This window comes from Bombina bombina, chromosome 6 (genome assembly GCF_027579735.1).
Source record: "Bombina bombina isolate aBomBom1 chromosome 6, aBomBom1.pri, whole genome shotgun sequence".
In the NCBI taxonomy this organism is placed as follows: domain Eukaryota; kingdom Metazoa; phylum Chordata; class Amphibia; order Anura; family Bombinatoridae; genus Bombina; species Bombina bombina.
The window spans coordinates 1,137,461,296-1,137,480,936 of record NC_069504.1 but is presented as its reverse complement, the minus strand read 5'-3'; the positions used below and the strand labels follow the sequence as shown (position 1 = coordinate 1,137,480,936).

The window sequence follows — 19,641 nt, the reverse complement described above, 5'->3', positions numbered from 1 at the left end:
TTTTTTATTTTTTGTACTTTAGTTAGTTTATTTAATTGTATTTATTTGTAGGTATTGTATTTAATTAATTTATTAATAGTGTAGTGTTAGGTTTAATTGTAACTTAGGTTAGGATTTATTTTACAGGTAATTTTGTAATTATTTTAACTAGGTAACTATTAAATAGTTATTAACTATTTAATAGCTATTGTACCTGGTTAAAATAAATACAAAGTTGCCTGTAAAATAAATATTAATCCTAAAATAGCTACAATATAATTATTATTTATATTGTAGCTATATTAGGGTTTATTTTACAGGTAAGTATTTAGCTTTAAATAGGAATAATTTATTTAATAAGAATTAATTTATTTCGTTAGAATAAAATTATATTTAACTTAGGGGGGTGTTAGGGTTAGGGTTAGAATTAGCTTTAGGGGTTAAAAAATTTATTAGAGTAGCGGTGAGCTCCGTTTGGCAGATTAGGGGTTAATACTTGAAGTTAGGTGTTGGCGATGTTAGGGAGGGCAGATTAGGGGTTAATACCATTTATTATAGGGTTATTGAGGCGGGAGTGAGGCGGATTAGGGGTTAATAACTTTATTATAGTAGCGGTGCGGTCCGCTCGGCAGATTAGGGGTTAATAAGTGTAGGCAGGTGGAGGCGACGTTGAGGGGGGCAGATTAGGGGTTAATAAATATAATATATGGGTCGGCGGTGTTAGGGGCAGCAAATTAGGGGTACATAGCTATAATGTATCTTGCGGTGGTGTACGGAGCGGCAGATTAGGGGTTAATAATAATATGCAGGGGTCAGCGATAGCAGGGGCGGCAGATTAGGGGTTAATAAGTGTAAGATTAGGGGTGTTTAGACTCGGGGTACATGTTAGGGTGTTAGGTGCAGACTTAGGAAGTGTTTCCCTATAGAAAACAATGGGGCTGCGTTAGGAGCTGAACGCTGCTTTTTTGCAGGCACGTTTTTGAAGCTGGCCGCGTCCGTAAGCACTGCTGGTATCGAGAGTTGCAGTGGCGTTAAATTATGCTCTACGCTCCTTTTTTGGAGCCTAACGCAGCCATTCTGTGAACTCTAAATACCAGCGGTATTTAAAAGGTGCGGGGGGGGGGGGGAAAGCATGCGTAGCTAATGCACCCCTTTGGCCGCAGAACTCTAAATCTAGCCGTAAGATAACTAAACAACAAAATCTGTCTAAATGCCTTGCAACAACTTTAGGTAAGCAATTTTAGGTGTAGCATATTCCAAAGACCTTTATATAGACATATGGGAAATGTTTTGTCATTTTTATAACCAAAAACATACTGAACGTGCTTGTTTATCATTTTCAGGGTTTGTAGTGGCTGTCAATCCAGTGTAAACTGACAAATGTTACCAAAATTCATTACAAAAAGCACACAAAGCAATTGGTGACAGAGCCTTTAGCAATTTATATTAGAGTATTTGTTCAGGGACTCTCCCTTAAAACATACACAGTGCATTTGCCACTGTATGCAGATGATCTCCTGATATATCTCCCAGATCCTAAAAACACCATTCCCCAGATTTTTTATATTTTTTTATGAATTCTGATCCTTCACAGGATATAAAATTAATGTAGATAGATCGGAAGAAGTGTGGTCTTGTAATTCAGAGGCTGTCACATTAACAGATATACTACTTAAAGGGACAGTCAACACCAGAATTTTTATAGTTTAAAAAGATAGATAATCCCTTTATTAGCCATTCCCTAGTTTTGCACAAGCAACACAGATACAAATACACTTTTTACCTCTGTGATTACCTTGTATCTAAGCCTCTGCAAACTGCCCCCTTATTTCAGTTCTTTTGACAGACATCCATTTTAGCCAATCAGAGCTGACTCACCTGAACTCCACGTGCGTGAGCACAGTGTTATCTATATGACACACATGAACTAACACCCTCTAGTGCTAACCTCTAGTGGTGAAAAACTGTCAAAAGGCCCCGAGAGAAGAGGCGGCCTTCAAGGGCTTAGAAATTAGCTTATAAACCTCCTAGGTTTAGCTTTCAACTAAGAAAACCAAAACAAAGCAAAATTGGTGATAAAAGTAAACTGGAAAATTGATTAAAATGACATTCTCTATCTGAATCATGAAATCATTTAAATACTTACGCTTAATGTAGTGCATTAACCCACTCTTCCTATATAAAGTAAACATTGACCCAATTATTCATAATGTAAAGAGTATCCTAGAGGGAGGGGCCAATTCGCCAGTATTGCTGTATGGCAGAGTACACCTTTTAAAGATCATAATACTAACCAAAATTCTGTACCAGTTGTTACCATTGCTTATTAAGCAACCTGGCCATAACCAAATACATAGCTTGTTTACAGAGTTTATTTCGAGAGAAAAAATAATAGACACCTAGGTGGAGCTAAGCTGACACTTCCATTAGATCAAGGAGGATTGAAACTTCCAATGGTATAATTGGGCCTCACATATCAAACTAGTAGTGGACTGGCTGGCAGGGAAGCAATATTTTCGCCCTTTAGTAATTGAGAATGAGTTAGTAGCCCCTTTACTATTATTCACTTGGAAGCCTGCCCCAACATGTCAAGAATAGCGTGTCATATAAAGATCTTTTATGTGCTTGGAAGAGATTTTGTGAAATTTTAAAAATATCACAAAAGTTATCCAAAATGTTTACCACTAACAGACAACCTTTACTTTTTTACAAATTACAAAGTCTCTATTGCAAATTCCCTCAGCAGATATGTCATGAACTGACTTGTGGCAAAGGTGAAATCCTATGACAGGGCCACGTTTAAAGTCACTGAGCTCTTCAGTACGACCCATTATACTGCCAATGTGAGCCTATGGAGATTTTTATGGGTATGACAACACCTGAACTAATAATTAGTAAGGATGTCAACATACTTTTAGCCACATAGTATAAATAATGTGCATAAATATCAGAAGAGCCTAAACCAGTTTTTAGTGTTCCGTCTAAGCACCAATCCTCTGGCACACTGTATTTACGCCTGAATAGTCTTGTTTCTCAGTGTCTCTCAGATGCCCACAGCTTGGCAAGAACCTTTCTGCCACAACTGACCCAGCCTTATAGCATTAGCCTATCTGGCCAGTTACCACAGCACTCTCACTGCAGTCTCATGGGCACAAAGTTACACCACCCTGCATCCCAACGCCTCATCCTCCTGACTCTAGTTTTCCAGACAAAGCTTCCCAAGCCTAGAACAGACTGGCCACTAACATTAAACTTCCTGGCACGCTGATGTTCTAGTTTCCTGGCAACAGCATCCTGAAAGATAGCCCATATGACACCAATATTCCTGGCACACAGACTCCAGTTGCCTTGCACTAGCTTTAATAACACATAGCTGCCACAGTCCATTGGCATTTACCCTTCTAAAATACAGGTTTCAGTTTATTAGGATGTTTTCTCCAAAAACACAGCTGCCCCAGCCCCCTGGCACAGTTGCTTCTTATTCAAAACATAACTACATGCGGATTTCTGCAACTAGCTGAACAGTAGCCCTAGGTATTAATCTGTGGCACAAATCTGCACAGCTCCCTAATGCTTACCCTCCTGGAACACATTTGCCCAACTTCTTGATGCTTGTACTCCTGGCACACCTCCGCCCAGCTCCAACACTTGTCCTCCAGGCACACAGCTGCCCAGCTCCCTGGCACTTGTCCCTCCTGGCACACAGCTGCCCAGCTCCCTGACACCTGTCCCTCCTGGCACACAGCTGCCCAGCTCCCTGGCACTTGTCCCTCCTGGCACACAGCTGCCCCAGCTCCCTGACACTTGTCCCTCCTGGCACACAGCTGCCCCAGCTCCCTGACACTTGTCCCTCCTGGCACACAGCTGCCCAGCTCCCTGGCACTTGTCCCTCCTGGCAAACAGCTGCCTAGCACTTGTACTGTTGGCACACAGCTGCCCAGCTCCCTAGCATTTGTCCCTACTGGCACACAGCTGCCCAGCTCCCTGACACCTGTCCCTCCTGGCACACAGCTGCCCAGCTCCCTGACACCTGTCCCTCCTGGCACACAGCTGCCCAGCTCCCTGACACCTGTCCCTCCTGGCACACAGCTGCCCAGTTTCCTGACACTTGTCCTCCTGGCACACAGCTGACCAGCTCCCTGGCACTTGTCCCTCCTGGCACACAGCTGCCCAGCTCCCTGGCACTTGTCCCTCCTGGCAAAAAGATGCCTAGCACTTGTACTGTTGGCACACAGCTGCCCAGCTCCCTAGCATTTGTCCCTACTGGCACACAGCTGCCCAGCTCCCTGACACCTGTCCCTCCTGGTACACAGCTGCCCAGCTCCCTGACACCTGTCCCTCCTGGCACACAGCTGCCCAGCTCCCTGACACCTGTCCCTCCTGGCACACAGCTGCCCAGCTCCCTGACACCTGTCCCTCCTGGCACACAGCTGCCCAGCTCCCTGACACCTGTCCCTCCTGGCACACAGCTGCCCAGCTCCCTGACACTTGTCCCTCAAACACAGCTGCCCAACTCCCTAACACTTGTCCCTCCTGGCACACAGCTGCCCAACTCCCTAACACTTGTCCCTCCTGGCAAACAGCTGCCTAGCACTTGTACTGTTGGCACACAGCTACCCAGCTACCTGACACTTGTCCTCCTGGCACACAGCTGCATAGTTCCCTGACACTTGCCCTCCTGGCACACAGCTGCCCCAGCTCCCTGACACTTGTCCCTCCTGGCACACAGCTGCCCAGCTCCCTGGCACTTGTCCCTCCTGGCACACAGCTGCCCAGCTCCCTGGCACTTGTCCCCCTGGCAAACAGCTGCCTAGCACTTGTACTGTTGGCACACAGCTGCCCAGCTCCCTAGCATTTGTCCCTACTGGCACACAGCTGCCCAGCTCCCTAGCATTTGTCCCTCCTGGCACACAGCTGCCCAGCTACCTGACACTTGTCCTCCTGGCACACAGCTGCCCCAGCTCCCTGACACTTGTCCTCCTGGCACACAGCTGCATAGTTCCCTGACACTTGTCCTCCTGGCACACAGCTGCCCAGCTCCCTTACACTTGTCCTCCTGGCACACAGCTGCCCAGCTCCCTGACACTTGTCCTCCTGGCACACAGCTGCATAGTTCCCTGACACTTGCCCTCCTGGCACACAGCTGCATAGTTCCCTGACACCTGTCCCTCCTGGCACACAGCTGCCCAGCTCCCTGACACTTGTCCCTCCTGGCACACAGCTGCCCAGCTCCCTGGCACCTGTCCCTTCTGGCACACAGCTGCCCAGCTCCCTGGCACTTGTCCCTCAAACACAGCTGCCCAACTCCCTAACACTTGTCCCCCTGGCAAACAGCTGCCCAGCTACCTGACACTTGTCCTGTTGGCACACAGCTGCCCAGCTACCTGACACTTGTCCTCCTGGCACACAGCTGCATAGTTCCCTGACACTTGTCCTCCTGGCACACAGCTGCCCCAGCTCCCTGACACTAGTCCTGCTGGCACACAGCTGCCCCAACTCCCTGACACTTGTCCCTACTGGCACACAGCTGCCCCAGCTCCCTGACACTTGTCCCTACTGGCACACAGCTGCCCCAGCTCCCTGACACACAGCTGCCCAGCTCCCTGACACTTGCCCTCCTGGCACACAGAGGCCCCAGCTCCCTGACACTTGCCCTCCTGGCACACAGCTGCCCCAGCTCCCTGACACTTGCCATCCTGGCACACAGCTGCCCAGCTCCCTGACACTTGTCCCTACTGGCACACAGCTGCCCAGCTCCCTGGCACTTGTCCCTACTGGCACACAGCTGCCCCAGCTCCCTGACACTTGTCCCTACTGGCACACAGCTGCCCCAGCTCCCTGACACACAGCTGCCCAGCTCCCTGACACTTGCCCTCCTGGCACACTGCTGCCCAGCTCCCTGACACTTGCCCTCCTGGCCCACTGCTGCCCAGCTCCCTGACACTTGCCCTCCTGGCACACAGCTGCTCAGCTCCCTGACACTTGTCCTGCTGGCACACAGCTGCTCAGCTCCCTGACACTTGTCCTGCTGGCACACAGCTGCTCAGCTCCCTGACACTTGCCCTCCTGGAACACAGCTGCCCAGCTCCCTGACACTTGCCCTCCTGGCACACAGCTGCCCCAGCTACCTGACACTTGCCCTCCTGGCACACAGCTGCCCCAGCTACCTGACACTTGCCCTCCTGGCACACAGCTGCCCAGCTCCCTGACACTTGCCCTCCTGGCACACAGCTGCTCAGCTCCCTGACACTTGCTCTCCTGGCACACAGCTGCCCAGCTACCTGACACTTGTCCTCCTGGCACACAGCTGCCCCAGCTCCCTGACACTTGTCCTCCTGGCACACAGCTGCCCCAGCTACCTGACACTTGTCCTCCTGGCACACAGCTGCCCAGCTACCTGACACTTGCCCTCCTGGCACACAGCTGCCCCAGCTCCCTGGCACTTGTCCCTCCTGGCACACAGCTGCCCAGCTACCTGACAGTTGTCCTCCTGGCACACAGCTGCCCAGCTACCTGACACTTGTCCTCCTGGCACACAGCTGCCCCAGCTACCTGACACTTGTCCTCCTGGCACACAGCTGCCCAGCTACCTGACACTTGCCCTCCTGGCACACAGCTGCCCCAGCTCCCTGGCACTTGTCCCTCCTGGCACACAGCTGCCCAGCTACCTGACACTTGTCCTCCTGGCACACAGCTGCCCAGCTACCTGACAGTTGTCCTCCTGGCACACAGCTGCCCAGCTACCTGACACTTGTCCTCCTGGCACACAGCTGCCCAGCTACCTGACACTTGTCCTCCTGGCACACAGCTGCCCCAGCTCCCTGACACTTGCCATCCTGGCACACAGCTGCCCAGCTCCCTGGCACTTGTCCCTACTGGCACACAGCTGCCCCAGCTCCCTGACACACAGCTGCCCAGCTCCCTGACACTTGCCCTCCTGGCACACAGAGGCCCCAGCTACCTGACACTTGCCCTCCTGGCACACAGCTGCCCCAGCTCCCTGACACTTGCCATCCTGGCACACAGCTGCCCAGCTCCCTGGCACTTGTCCCTACTGGCACACAGCTGCTCAGCTCCCTGACACTTGTCCTCCTGGCACACAGCTGCCCAGCTACCTGACACTTGTCCTCCTGGCACACAGCTGCCCCAGCTTCCTGACACTTGCCCTCCTGGCACACAGCTGCTCAGCTCCCTGACACTTGTCCTGCTGGCACACAGCTGCCCAGCTACCTGACACTTGTCCTCCTGGCACACAGCTGCCCCAGCTCCCTGACACTTGCCATCCTGGCACACAGCTGCCCAGCTCCCTGGCACTTGTCCCTCCTGGCACACAGCTGCCCAGCTACCTGACACTTGTCCTCCTGGCACACAGCTGCCCAGCTCCCTGGCACTTGTCCCTCCTGGCACACAGCTGCCCAGCTACCTGACACTTGTCCTCCTGGCACACAGCTGCCCAGCTACCTGACACTTGTCCTCCTGGCACACAGCTGCCCAGCTACCTGACACTTGTCCTCCTGGCACACAGCTGCCCCAGCTCCCTGACACTTGTCCTCCTGGCACACAGCTGCCCCAGCTCCCTGACACTTGTCCTCCTGGCACACAGCTGCCCAGCTCCCTGGCACTTGTCCCTCCTGGCACACAGCTGCCCAGCTACCTGACACTTGTCCTCCTGGCACACAGCTGCCCAGCTCCCTGACACTTGCCCTCCTGGCACACTGCTGCCCAGCTCCCTGACACTTGCCCTCCTGGCACACAGCTGCTCAGCTCCCTGACACTTGTCCTGCTGGCACACAGCTGCTCAGCTCCCTGACACTTGTCCTGCTGGCACACAGCTGCTCAGCTCCCTGACACTTGTCCTGCTGGCACACAGCTGCTCAGCTCCCTGACACTTGCCCTCCTGGCACACAGCTGCCCAGCTCCCTGACACTTGCCCTCCTGGCACACAGCTGCCCCAGCTACCTGACACTTGCCCTCCTGGCACACAGCTGCCCAGCTCCCTGACACTTGCCCTCCTGGCACACAGCTGCTCAGCTCCCTGACACTTGCCCTCCTGGCACACAGCTGCTCAGCTCCCTGACACTTGCTCTCCTGGCACACAGTTGCCCAGCTACCTGACACTTGTCCTCCTGGCACACAGCTGCCCAGCTACCTGACACTTGTCCTCCTGGCACACAGCTGCCCCAGCTCCCTGACACTTGTCCTCCTGGCACACAGCTGCCCCAGCTACCTGACACTTGTCCTCCTGGCACACAGCTGCCCAGCTACCTGACACTTGCCCTCCTGGCACACAGCTGCCCCAGCTCCCTGGCACTTGTCCCTCCTGGCACACAGCTGCCCAGCTACCTGACACTTGTCCTCCTGGCACACAGCTGCCCAGCTACCTGACAGTTGTCCTCCTGGCACACAGCTGCCCAGCTACCTGACACTTGTCCTCCTGGCACACAGCTGCCCCAGCTCCCTGACACTTGCCATCCTGGCACACAGCTGCCCAGCTCCCTGGCACTTGTCCCTACTGGCACACAGCTGCCCCAGCTCCCTGACACACAGCTGCCCAGCTCCCTGACACTTGCCCTCCTGGCACACAGAGGCCCCAGCTACCTGACACTTGCCCTCCTGGCACACAGCTGCCCCAGCTCCCTGACACTTGCCATCCTGGCACACAGCTGCCCAGCTCCCTGGCACTTGTCCCTACTGGCACACAGCTGCTCAGCTCCCTGACACTTGTCCTCCTGGCACACAGCTGCCCAGCTACCTGACACTTGCCATCCTGGCACACAGCTGCTCAGCTCCCTGACACTTGTCCTGCTGGCACACAGCTGCCCAGCTACCTGACACTTGTCCTCCTGGCACACAGCTGCCCCAGCTCCCTGACACTTGCCATCCTGGCACACAGCTGCCCAGCTCCCTGGCACTTGTCCCTCCTGGCACACAGCTGCCCAGCTACCTGACACTTGTCCTCCTGGCACACAGCTGCCCAGCTCCCTGGCACTTGTCCCTCCTGGCACACAGCTGCCCAGCTACCTGACACTTGTCCTCCTGGCACACAGCTGCCCAGCTACCTGACACTTGTCCTCCTGGCACACAGCTGCATAGTTCCCTGACACTTGCCATCCTGGCACACAGCTGCCCAGCTCCCTGGCACTTGTCCCTACTGGCACACAGCTGCCCCAGCTCCCTGACACACAGCTGCCCAGCTCCCTGACACTTGCCCTCCTGGCACACAGAGGCCCCAGCTACCTGACACTTGCCCTCCTGGCACACAGCTGCCCCAGCTCCCTGACAATTGCCATCCTGGCACACAGCTGCCCAGCTCCCTGGCACTTGTCCCTACTGGCACACAGCTGCCCAGCTACCTGACAGTTGCCATCCTGGCACACAGCTGCCCAGCTACCTGACACTTGTCCTCCTGGCACACAGCTGCCCAGCTACCTGACACTTGTCCTTCTGGCAAACAGCTGCCCAGCTACCTGACACTTGCCCTCCTGGCACACAGCTGCCCAGCTACCTGACACTTGTCCTCCTGGCACACAGCTGCCCCAGCTCCCTGACACTTGCCATCCTGGCACACAGCTGCCCAGCTCCCTGGCACTTGTCCCTCCTGGCACACAGCTGCCCAGCTACCTGACACTTGTCCTCCTGGCACACAGCTGCCCAGCTCCCTGGCACTTGTCCCTCCTGGCACACAGCTGCCCAGCTACCTGACACTTGTCCTCCTGGCACACAGCTGCCCAGCTACCTGACACTTGTCCTTCTGGCACACAGCTGCATAGTTCCCTGACACTTGTCCTGCTGGCACACAGCTGCCCCAGCTCCCTGGCACTTGTCCTCCTGGCACACAGCTGCCCCAGCTCCCTGACACTTGCCCTCCTGGCACACAGCTGCCCAGCTCCCTGGCACTTGTCCCTCCTGGCACACAGCTGCCCAGCTCCCTGGCACTTGTCCCTCCTGGCACACAGCTGCCCAGCTCCCTGGCACTTGTCCCTCCTGGCACACAGCTGCCCAGCTACCTGACACTTGTCCTCCTGGCACACAGCTGCCCCAGCTCCCTGACACTTGTCCTGCTGGCACACAGCTGCCCCAGCTTCCTGACACTTGTCCTCCTGGCACACAGCTGCCCCAGCTTCCTGACACTTGTCCTCCTGGCACACAGCTGCCCAGCTCCCTGACACTTGCCCTCCTGGCACACGGCTGCCCAGCTCCCTGACACTTGCCCTCCTGGCACACAGCTGCCCAGCTTCCTGACACTTGTCCTCCTGGCACACAGCTGCCCAGCTACCTGACACTTGTCCTCCTGGCACACAGCTGCCCAGCTACCTGACACTTGTCCTGCTGGCACACAGCTGCATAGTTCCCTGACACTTGCCCTCCTGGCACACAGCTGCCCCAGCTCCCTGACACTTGCCCTCCTGGCACACTGCTGCCCAGCTCCCTGACACTTGCCCTTCTGGCACACAGCTGCTCAGCTCCCTGACACTTGCCCTCCTGGCACACAGCTGCCCAGCTCCCTGACACTTGCCCTCCTGGCACACAGCTGCCCCAGCTCCCTGACACTTGTCCCTACTGGCACACAGCTGCCCCAGCTCCCTGACACACAGCTGCCCAGCTCCCTGACACTTGCCCTCCTGGCACACTGCTGCCCAGCTCCCTGACACTTGCCCTCCTGGCACACTGCTGCCCAGCTCCCTGACACTTGCCCTCCTGGCACACTGCTGCCCAGCTCCCTGACACTTGCCCTCCTGGCACACAGCTGCTCAGCTCCCTGACACTTGTCCTGCTGGCACACAGCTGCTCAGCTCCCTGACACTTGTCCTGCTGGCACACAGCTGCTCAGCTCCCTGACACTTGTCCTGCTGGCACACAGCTGCTCAGCTCCCTGACACTTGCCCTCCTGGCACACAGCTGCCCAGCTCCCTGACACTTGCCCTCCTGGCACACAGCTGCCCCAGCTACCTGACACTTGCCCTCCTGGCACACAGCTGCCCAGCTCCCTGACACTTGCCCTCCTGGCACACAGCTGCTCAGCTCCCTGACACTTGCTCTCCTGGCACACAGCTGCCCAGCTACCTGACACTTGTCCTCCTGGCACACAGCTGCCCAGCTACCTGACACTTGTCCTCCTGGCACACAGCTGCCCCAGCTCCCTGACACTTGTCCTCCTGGCACACAGCTGCCCCAGCTACCTGACACTTGTCCTCCTGGCACACAGCTGCCCAGCTACCTGACACTTGCCCTCCTGGCACACAGCTGCCCCAGCTCCCTGGCACTTGTCCCTCCTGGCACACAGCTGCCCAGCTACCTGACACTTGTCCTCCTGGCACACAGCTGCCCAGCTACCTGACAGTTGTCCTCCTGGCACACAGCTGCCCAGCTACCTGACATTTGTCCTCCTGGCACACAGCTGCCCCAGCTCCCTGACACTTGCCATCCTGGCACACAGCTGCCCAGCTCCCTGGCACTTGTCCCTACTGGCACACAGCTGCCCCAGCTCCCTGACACACAGCTGCCCAGCTCCCTGACACTTGCCCTCCTGGCACACAGAGGCCCCAGCTACCTGACACTTGCCCTCCTGGCACACAGCTGCCCCAGCTCCCTGACACTTGCCATCCTGGCACACAGCTGCCCCAGCTCCCTGGCACTTGTCCCTACTGGCACACAGCTGCTCAGCTCCCTGACACTTGTCCTCCTGGCACACAGCTGCCCAGCTACCTGACACTTGCCATCCTGGCACACAGCTGCTCAGCTCCCTGACACTTGTCCTGCTGGCACACAGCTGCCCAGCTACCTGACACTTGTCCTCCTGGCACACAGCTGCCCCAGCTCCCTGACACTTGCCATCCTGGCACACAGCTGCCCAGCTCCCTGGCACTTGTCCCTCCTGGCACACAGCTGCCCAGCTACCTGACACTTGTCCTCCTGGCACACAGCTGCCCAGCTCCCTGGCACTTGTCCCTCCTGGCACACAGCTGCCCAGCTACCTGACACTTGTCCTCCTGGCACACAGCTGCCCAGCTACCTGACACTTGTCCTCCTGGCACACAGCTGCATAGTTCCCTGACACTTGCCATCCTGGCACACAGCTGCCCAGCTCCCTGGCACTTGTCCCTACTGGCACACAGCTGCCCCAGCTCCCTGACACACAGCTGCCCAGCTCCCTGACACTTGCCCTCCTGGCACACAGAGGCCCCAGCTACCTGACACTTGCCCTCCTGGCACACAGCTGCCCCAGCTCCCTGACAATTGCCATCCTGGCACACAGCTGCCCAGCTCCCTGGCACTTGTCCCTACTGGCACACAGCTGCCCAGCTACCTGACACTTGTCCTCCTGGCACACAGCTGCCCCAGCTCCCTGACACTTGCCATCCTGGCACACAGCTGCCCAGCTCCCTGGCACTTGTCCCTCCTGGCACACAGCTGCCCAGCTACCTGACACTTGTCCTCCTGGCACACAGCTGCCCAGCTCCCTGGCACTTGTCCCTCCTGGCACACAGCTGCCCAGCTACCTGACACTTGTCCTCCTGGCACACAGCTGCCCAGCTACCTGACACTTGTCCTTCTGGCACACAGCTGCATAGTTCCCTGACACTTGTCCTGCTGGCACACAGCTGCCCCAGCTCCCTGGCACTTGTCCTCCTGGCACACAGCTGCCCCAGCTCCCTGACACTTGCCCTCCTGGCACACAGCTGCCCAGCTCCCTGGCACTTGTCCCTCCTGGCACACAGCTGCCCAGCTACCTGACACTTGTCCTCCTGGCACACAGCTGCCCAGCTACCTGACACTTGCCCTCCTGGCACACAGCTGCCCCAGCTCCCTGACACTTGTCCTGCTGGCACACAGCTGCCCAGCTACCTGACACTTGTCCTGCTGGCACACAGCTGCATAGTTCCCTGACACTTGTCCTCCTGGCACACAGCTGCCCCAGCTTCCTGACACTTGTCCTCCTGGCACACAGCTGCCCAGCTCCCTGACACTTGCCCTCCTGGCACACGGCTGCCCAGCTCCCTGACACTTGCCCTCCTGGCACACAGCTGCCCAGCTTCCTGACACTTGTCCTCCTGGCACACAGCTGCCAAGCTACCTGACACTTGTCCTCCTGGCACACAGCTGCCCAGCTACCTGACACTTGTCCTGCTGGCACACAGCTGCATAGTTCCCTGACACTTGCCCTCCTGGCACACAGCTGCCCCAGCTCCCTGACACTTGCCCTCCTGGCACACTGCTGCCCAGCTCCCTGACACTTGCCCTTCTGGCACACAGCTGCTCAGCTCCCTGACACTTGCCCTCCTGGCACACAGCTGCCCAGCTCCCTGACACTTGCCCTCCTGGCACACAGCTGCCCCAGCTCCCTGACACTTGCCCTCCTGGCACACTGCTGCCCAGCTCCCTGACACTTGCCCTCCTGGCACACAGCTGCTCGGCTCCCTGACACTTGTCCTGCTGGCACACAGCTGCCCAGCTCCCTGATACTTGCCCTCCTGGCACACAGCTGCCCAGCTCCCTGACACTTGCCCTCCTGGCACACAGCTGCCCCAGCTCCCTGACACTTGTCCTCCTGGCACACAGCTGCATAGTTCCCTGACACTTGTCCTGCTGGCACACAGCTGCCCAGCTCCCTGACACTTGCCCTCCTGGCACACAGCTGCCCCAGCTCCCTGACACTTGTCCTCCTGGCACACTGCTGCCCAGCTCCCTGACACTTGCCCTCCTGGCACACAGCTGCTCAGCTCCCTGACACTTGTCCTGCTGGCACACAGCTGCCCAGCTCCCTGACACTTGTCCTGCTGGCACACAGCTGCCCAGCTCCCTGACACTTGTCCTGCTGGCACACAGCTGCCCAGCTCCCTGATACTTGCCCTCCTGGCACACAGCTGCCCAGCTCCCTGATACTTGCCCTCCTGGCACACAGCTGCTCAGCTCCCTGACACTTGTCCTGCTGGCACACAGCTGCCCAGCTCCCTGACACTTGTCCTGCTGGCACACAGCTGCCCAGCTCCCTGACACTTGCCCTCCTGGCACACAGCTGCCCAGCTCCCTGACACTTGCCCTCCTGGCACACAGCTGCCCCAGCTTCCTGACACTTGCCCTCCTGGCACACAGCTGCCACTTGCCCTCCTGGCACACAGCTGCCCAGCTCCCTGACACTTGTCCTGCTGGCACACAGCTGCTCAGCTCCCTGACACTTGTCCTGCTGGCACACAGCTGCTCAGCTCCCTGACACTTGTCCTGCTGGCACACAGCTGCTCAGCTCCCTGACACTTGCCCTCCTGGCACACAGCTGCTCAGCTCCCTGACACTTGTCCTCCTGGCACACAGCTGCATAGTTCCCTGACACTTGCCCTCCTGGCACACAGCTGCCACAGCTACCTGACACTTGCCCTCCTGGCACACAGCTGCCACAGCTACCTGACACTTGCCCTCCTGCTGGCACACAGCTGCCCAGCTCCCTGACACTTGCCCTCCTGGCACACAGCTGCCCCAGCTACCTGACACTTGTCCTCCTGGCACACAGCTGCCCCAGCTACCTGACACTTGTCCTCCTGGCACACAGCTGCCCCAGCTACCTGACACAAGTGCCCCTACCTGGCTATGCTGGTGCTCTCTCTCTCTCTCTCTCTGGTTACTATGGATACGCTACTTACCTATCAAAACTCAGCGAGTCGATGGCGGCCGTGAGGACCCAGGCGATGAGCGGTTTCCCCGCCAGTAACTTTATGTTTTTGAGCGGAATTCCTTTACTTCCCCCACGGGCCAACACTAGTGCCGTGAGGTGACCGCGCCTGGCACCAGAGACCCCGCTGTCCGTCATGTCTGACTGATGAGCTGCCAATCACTGACTGGCAAAGCAAGAACTCACAACTCACAAGATGAGGATACGCCCCCTGCAGCCAACCATTGGAGGGAACGCCCCCTTTAGCCAACCAATGGAGGACACGCCCCAGCAGGCAAACAACGGAGAGAACGTAAAGGGCCAACCTTAAATCGTCACTGCACGCCGCATAAGCCTGCTGGGAGTTGTAGTTTGTGTAATGTACCTTAGTGATGACGTGTCTAGGTTTGAGGAGAACAGTGGTTACTGTGACTCATCAGCTGGTACAGCTCTCATGGGGGTCCGTGTGACACTGCTTGGCTTATTGCTGGGGTAGTTTGTACATTACAAATAAAATAATATGTGTAGCCACCAATAAGCAGCCAGCTCCCCGGCTGCTGATCTATGCTCTTCAACCAAAGACACTTGGTTGAATGAAAATAAAACATTGTAATATCATTTATAATTTATTGTTATATTGAACTTGTTTCGACAGGTGATACATGCTACACAGTGATTTTTAAACAAAATACTTATAAAGCACAATATACTCAAACAGCTGATAAAATGTTAATTGTATTCAAGACTGCTGCAGAACACCCCTTGAAATGGGCTGGGCTCTCTCACCCTCACTTAAAGGGACACTGAACCCAATTTTATTCTTTTGTGATTCAGATAGAGCAGCACTTTTGTAAATTTACTCCTATTATCAATTTTTCTTCATTCTCTTAGTATCTTTATTTAAAAAGCAAAAATGTAAGTTTAGATGCCGGACCATTTTTAGTGAACAACCTGGGTTGTTCTTGCTGATTGGTGGATAAATTCACCCACCAATAAACAAGTGCTGTCCAGGGCCTGAAACAAAAAATTGGCTGGCTCCTTAGGTTAGATGCTTCTTTTTCAAATAAAGATAGCAAGAGAGCAAAGAAAAAATGATAATAGGAGCAAATTAGAAAGTTGCTTAAAATTGCATGATCTATCTGAATCATGAAAGAAAAAAATTGGGTTCAGTGTCCCTTTAAGGTGACAATGTTTTTTTAAATTTACAACCAAGACATTTAAAATAGCTGTGCCAAGATGACTAATATTCGCTGTCGTAAAATATAAGTTTAAAAAATATTGCAAAGTATGCTTATCTTTTTTTCTTTAAGTGAAAGAATACAACAAAATGTACTTCTTTTATTTATATTATATTAGTGGGAAAGCCCAGAGGGCGGTCTATTGTGGTGACGGAACCACCCGTCAGGTGGATTCTGAAAAAAGCAGGGTGGTGAAAGAATCCATCCAGGTGGATTCTTTCACCACCCCTTTTGCTCGCTCTCCCCCTCTCTTTTGCTCTCTCTCCCCCTCTCTTTTGCTCTCTCTCCCCCTTCTCTTTGGTTCTCTCTCCCCCCTCTCTTTTGCTCTCTCTCTCCCCCCTCTCTTTTGTTCTCTCTCCCCTCTCATTTGCTCTCTCTCCCCTCTCATTTGCTCTCTCTCCCCCTCTCTTTTGCTCTCTCTCCCCCTTCTCTTTTGCTCTCTCTCCCCTTCTCATTTGCTCTCTCTCCCCCTTCTCTTTTGCTCTCTCTCCCCTCTCTCTTTTGCTCTCTCTCCCCCTCTCTTTTGTTCTCTCTCCCCTCTCATTTGCTCTCTCTCCCCTCTCATTTACTCTCTCTTCCCCCTCTATTTTGCTCTCTCTCTCCCCCTCTCTTTTGCTCTCTCCCCTCTCTTTTGCTCTCTCCCCTCTCTTTTGATCTCTCTCCCCCTTCTCTTTTGTTCTCTCTCCCCTCTCAGTCTATGTGTTGTTAAATGGAAAAAAAAACTAATCCCTATGAACATAAAAAGCCCCTCCCCAATAAAAACACTCCCAATGTAATGCTAAACTACCAATAGCCCTTAAAAGTGCTTTTTGTAGGGCATTGCCCTAAGTTAAACAGCTCTTTTGCAGTTACCAAAAATTCTAAATCCCCCCTAACAGTAAAACCCACCACCCACCAAACACCCCAAAATAAATAAACCTAACACTAAAAAACCTAAACTATCCATTGCCCTGAAAAAGGCATTTGTATGGGCATTGCCCTTAAAAGGGCATTCAGCTCTTTTGCTGCCCATCCGTAATCTAAATAAAAAATAAAAAAACGTAAGTCTATCTCCTAAAAATTAAAAAATTAAGCCGAAGTTTAAATTAATCTAAATTAAAGAAAATAAAAAAAATCTAATATTACAGAAAATAAAAAGACAAATTACCAAAGTTTAAAAAAAAGCTAAGGTTACAAAAAATAAAAAAAGCTAACATTACAGAAAATAAAAAAGCAAATTACCAAAGTTTACAAAATTAAACCTTATCCCTATGAAAATAAAAAAGCCCCCCAAAATAAAAACACCCCCTAATCTAAGAATAAACTGCCAGTAGCCCTTAAAAAGGCTTTTTGCAGGGCATTGCCCCAAGATAAACAGCTCTTTTACAGAAAAAAAGTCTAAGTCCCCCTAAAAGTAAAAACCCCCAAAATAAAAGAACCTAACACTAAAAAACCTAAACTACCCATTGCCCTGAAAAGGGAATTTGTTTGGGCATTGCCCTTAAAAGGGCATTTAGCTCTTTTACTGCCCATCCCTAATCTAAATAAAACAACCCCCCCCCCCCCCGAAAAACCCTTAAAAAAAACCTAAGTCTAACCCCCAGGTTGGTACTCACCGTTCCTGAAGTCCAGCGGAGATAGTCCTGTTCCAAGCGGTGAAATCTTCTTCCAAGCGGCGACCTCTTCTTTCTTCCAGGAACAATCCGGCGTGGAGCGGAGGGCGGAGCTGAAGACTGATGACCGTGGAACTGAAGACCGGCGACCACGGAGCCATGGAGCGTGGAGGATCCTCTTTGTACGATCGCCGCCGTGCACTGAATAGTGAATTCAAGGTAAGCGATAAAAGATGGCGTCCCTTGAATTCCTATTGGCTGATTTGATTCTTCAAATTCAAATCAACCAATAGGATGAGAGCTACTGAAATCCTATTGGCTGATTTGAATTTGAAGAATCAAATCAGCCAATAGGAATTCAAGGGATGCCATCTTTAATCGTGCACGTTGAATTCACTATTCTGTGTACGGCGGTGATCGTACGAAGAGGATCCTCCACGTTCCATGACTCCGTGGTCGCCGGTCTTCAGTTCCAGGGCTAGCCGGTGTTCAGTTCCAGGGTCGCCGGTCTTCAGGGCCGCGGTCAACGGTCTTCAGCTCCTCTCCGTGCCGGATGTTCCTTGTAGAAGAAAGAAGAGGTCGCCGCTTGGAAGAAGACTTCACCGCCTGGAACAGGACCTTCTCTGCCGGACTTCAGGAACGGTGAGTAACAACTTGGGGGTTAGACTTACGTTTTTTTAAGGGTTTCTTGGGGGGTTTGTTTTATTTTGATCAGGGATGGGCATTAAAAGAGCTAAATGCCCCTTTAAGGGCAATGCTCAAAAAAAATGCCCTTTTCAGGGCAATGGGTAGTTTAGGTTTTTTAGTGTTAGGTTCTTTTATTTTGGGGGGTTAGATGGGTGGGGGGGTTTACTGTTAGGGGAACTTAGACTTTTTTCTGTAAAAGAGCTGTTTATCTTGGGGCAATACTTGCAAAAAAAAGATTTTAAGGGCTACTGGCAGTCTATTCTTAGATTAGGGGGTGTTTTATTTTGGGGGGGCTTTTTTATTTTCATAGGGATTAGGTTTAATTTTGTAAACTTTGGTAATTTTTTTTTTATTTTCTGTAATGTTAGCTTTTTTTATTTTTTGTAATCTTAGCTTTTTGTGTGTGTAATTTTAGTATTTTTTAGCTTAGTTAAAGGGACAGTCTAGTCCAAAATAAACTTTCATGATTCAGATAGAGGATGTCATTTTAAACAATTTTCCAATTTACTTTTATCACCAATTTTGCTTTGTTCTCTTGGTATTCTTAGTTTAAAGCTAAACCTAAGAGGTTCATATGCTAATTTCTAAGCTTGTGAAGGCCGCCTCTTCTCTCAGGGCATTTTGACAGTTTTTCAGCACTAGAGGGTGTTAGTTCACGTTAATCATATAGATAACACTGTGCTCAATCACATGGAGTTCCAGTGAGCAAGCTCTGATTGGCTAAAATGAATGTCTGTCAAAAGAACTGAAATAAGGGGGCAGTTTGCAGAGGCTTAGATACAAGGTAATCACAGAGGTAAAAAGTGTATTTGTATAACTGTGTTGCTTGTGCAAAACTAGGGAATGGCTAATAAAGGGATTATCTATCTGTTCAAACAATAAAAATTCTGGTTTAGACTGTCCCTTTAATTTGTGTTAATTTAGGGGGTGTTAGGTTAAGAGGTGTTAGGTTAGGGGGGTTAGTACTTTAATTATTTAATTGCGTTGTGGGCTTTGGTGGTTTAAGGGGTTAATAGGTTAATTAGGTTTATTGCAATGTGGAGTTTTGTGATTTAGGGGTTAATAGAGTAAATAGGTTTATTGCGATGTGTGGGTTTTGCGGTTTAGGGGTTAATAGGTTTATTATGTTTATTGCGATGTAGGGGTTTTGCGGTTTAGGGGTTAATAGGGTAATTAGGTTTATTGCGATGTGGTTTTTTTGCAGTTTAGGGGTTAATAGGGTAATTAGGTTTATTGCGATGTGTGGGTTTTGCGGTTTAGGGGTTAATAGGTTAATTATGTTTATTGCGATGTGGGGCTTTTGCGGTTTAGGGGTTAATAGGGTAATTAGGTTTATTGCGATGTGTGGGTTTTGCGGTTTAGGGGTTAATAGGTTAATTATGTTTATTGCAATGTAGGGGTTTTTTGGTTTAGGGGTTAATAGGGTAATTAGGTTTATTGCGATGTGGGGTTTTTGCAGTTTAGGGTTTAATAGGGTAATTATGTTTATTGCAATGTGGGG

General features: G+C 52.7%; 1 protein-coding gene across 1 annotated transcript in view; it reads right to left on the bottom strand.

Annotated features, from left to right (window-relative positions):
* Positions 1-14,835, bottom strand: part of LOC128664282 (N-acylneuraminate cytidylyltransferase) — a 238,183-nt gene extending 223,348 nt beyond the window's left edge. The window contains exon 1 of the mRNA XM_053719115.1: positions 14,616-14,835. Within this exon, the coding sequence (XP_053575090.1) occupies positions 14,616-14,782 (167 nt within the window). The 5' untranslated portion in view covers positions 14,783-14,835. The remainder of the gene's footprint in view (positions 1-14,615) is intronic.
* Positions 14,836-19,641: the final 4,806 nt, after the last annotated feature.